At 52.5% G+C, this 2,447-nt stretch overlaps 1 protein-coding gene across 1 annotated transcript in view; it reads left to right on the top strand.

Annotated features, from left to right (window-relative positions):
* ANTXR2 (ANTXR cell adhesion molecule 2) overlaps positions 1-2,447 on the top strand; it is a 73,409-nt gene that overhangs the window by 47,689 nt on the left and 23,273 nt on the right. Inside the window, exon 14 of the mRNA XM_031066376.1 lies at positions 673-753. Coding sequence (XP_030922236.1) covers positions 673-753 — 81 coding nt within the window. The remainder of the gene's footprint in view (positions 1-672; positions 754-2,447) is intronic.

Here is a 2,447-nt window from a genome sequence, read left to right as displayed (position 1 = left end):
GTAGCCCTAAATGCAATACTTGATCATTACTGCCACGTTCTGTTTGCCTCCCCTTAAAAAGGGACATATTGTACAGTGAGAGCATTAAAATCTATGGGGGCTTTGTTGGCTTAGTAGAGCTAATTAAACCCAAAACTGCACAGTTTATAGCTGCTACATTAAGTTTTAAACACACATTGTCATGACAAACCAAGAAAAGCAAAAAATTACATAAACCAATGTAATGCAAGAATTCTGATAAAAAGCAAATTGTTCTATCTGGCTCATATGGATGGTGCTCTGAGTCACCTGCCAGGAGAGCACAAGCACTGCCTACAGGCAGAAGGTAGGTCTGTAAATACCTTGCCTTGAGGTGTTAAGAGCTGCAAACACCCAGGTGTAGCTGGGACACTGGACACTGCTGTCTTCCCAAGTGCCTGCCACTCCTTTCTGACCCCCAGAAAGCCCTGAAGCCGTGATGTCCAGACACACAGGCAAGGTCTGGAGCCATCTGTGCAGTGTGGGATGCTCCTAACTGGCTCTGCTCCCCGGGCACTCCAGGTGGGCAGGAGCAGCACCGCAGTGGTTGCAGGGGACGCAGGCCAGCCTTAGCTCTGCTTGCCTGGCTCCAGGGCAAGCCCCCGTGCGGGTGGGGGTGCTGCTGCCTCTGACTGAGCCCCCGTGTCCCCGCAGGGCCGGCTGGATGCGCTGTGGGCGCTGCTGCGGCGCCAGTATGACAGAGTCTCGTTGATGCGGCCTCAGCAAGGAGACCAGGTGGGTGTGTGGCGCACGGCCGGCCAGGGGCCGGGACACGGCCTGGGGGGGAGCAGAGCGACACCAGAGTGGCACGGCGGGAAGGGCGACACACCGGGCGATCCGGGTGGCGAAAGGGGCGTGGCACCAGCCTGGATGCGCAGCACTGGCACAGGGCTGGCGGAGGCGGAGGGAGGGGTACTGGATGTGGTGTGTGCTCAGGTGGAGAGCAGGAACACAGCCTCGTGCAGGGTAAACTCTTGTCACAGGCACACACATCGCTCTCAGACCCAGCTGTTTGTAACAGCAGAGGCTGGCAATAATGTCCATGCAAGTTGCTTCCTAGAGCTTTGCACTTGCACACCAATGACACCTTTCACAGAAGAAGAAGGTGAGGAAATATGTTTCTCGGACAATCCTTTCTCCTGGAACATCTCTGGCCACTGAAAAAGGGGCCTCTCCCCCAAATGCTGCTGAGGATGCAGAGCTGCTGTTTGCACCTCTGATAGTGAAACCAGATCAAATATTTTTGATTGCTGCTCCTCAGGAAAATATCACTTTGATTGTCAGCATTTATCTCCTGCATCCACTCAGCTTCCTGTCTGTGGCACTTGGGAAGAGCCACGGGAGCAAATGCTTTACTTTAAACAGGATGGCAGCAGGTCACAGTCTCACGAACTCCAGGGAACTGTCTGTGCACCATGCAACATGAAGGCCACATAAAAGGATGAGAGGGCTGAAGGGGAGGGAGTTGCATGTCGTAGAGTGGGAGGTAACGGGAATTTTGATTATTTTCCCGGGATGAAGTTTGGTGCTGTTCAAAAGGATGAAGAGGTGAGACTAAGGTAAGGCAAGTGTTGGAAACAGCAGAATGGCCAAGTGCCGTGCTGCAGGTGGAGAGCACCGCTGGATACAGCTGTTAGCATTGTTACCGTGGCAGGTTAGTCACTGTTTGCATGAATGATGCATGTGACATGGAGCAGCAATAACAATGGCGATCTACACACAAAATACATGGCACAATACAGTTTAACAGGTAAATGCAATGTAAACAGGAAGATAGAAGTGGTGCCTTAAAAGGCTAAAAAAGCGTCAATCAGGGCCTGTTTTGGGGATTTCTGCCCCTAAAGGCAGGGAGTTACTGTAAGGATTGCCGTGGGGGCAGGCTTTGCTGAGCCATTGTGCAGTCAGATACCCTCCTTCCCTGGGTCTGACAGAAGCAACACTGGCCAGCACCTCAGCTTGTGAAAAACAGAGCGGCAGCTCAAGGGAAAAGGAATGGTGGGTCAGATGTGACCTGTGTCACTGCAGAGTGCCACTTCTGTCTGCACAGTGTTTGCCGTCTTGGGGAAAAAATGGTATCTTTTTCCTTGTTCCTAACACACTGGGTAGAGATCCCATGGTGGGCCCCTGGGGTGTGTCAGTGCACGAGTGTGCACAGGGAGACACACACACAGACACACACACAGACACACACATACATATACACACACAGAGCCGTGGAGTTGTTCATCACCTTTCTGTTACTGTTTAGGAACTTGTTAGTTCCATTTGTAAAAGATCTCACTGCTGAATTGGAGTGCTTGATGAGGCAGTTGAAATTTGGGCATGCGGTATCAAAGCAGAGTGAGCAGTTGGTGCATCCCTGCACTGTCCTGGCTGTGCGGCAGGCGGTGCCAGGAGGGCCTTAGCAGGAGGCTGCCGGGGAGGCCGGA

Source organism: Geospiza fortis, unplaced genomic scaffold, assembly GCF_000277835.1.
Source record: "Geospiza fortis unplaced genomic scaffold, GeoFor_1.0 scaffold11, whole genome shotgun sequence".
Classification (NCBI taxonomy): Eukaryota; Metazoa; Chordata; class Aves; order Passeriformes; family Thraupidae; genus Geospiza; species Geospiza fortis.
This window is presented reverse-complemented; position numbering and strand designations above follow the sequence as displayed.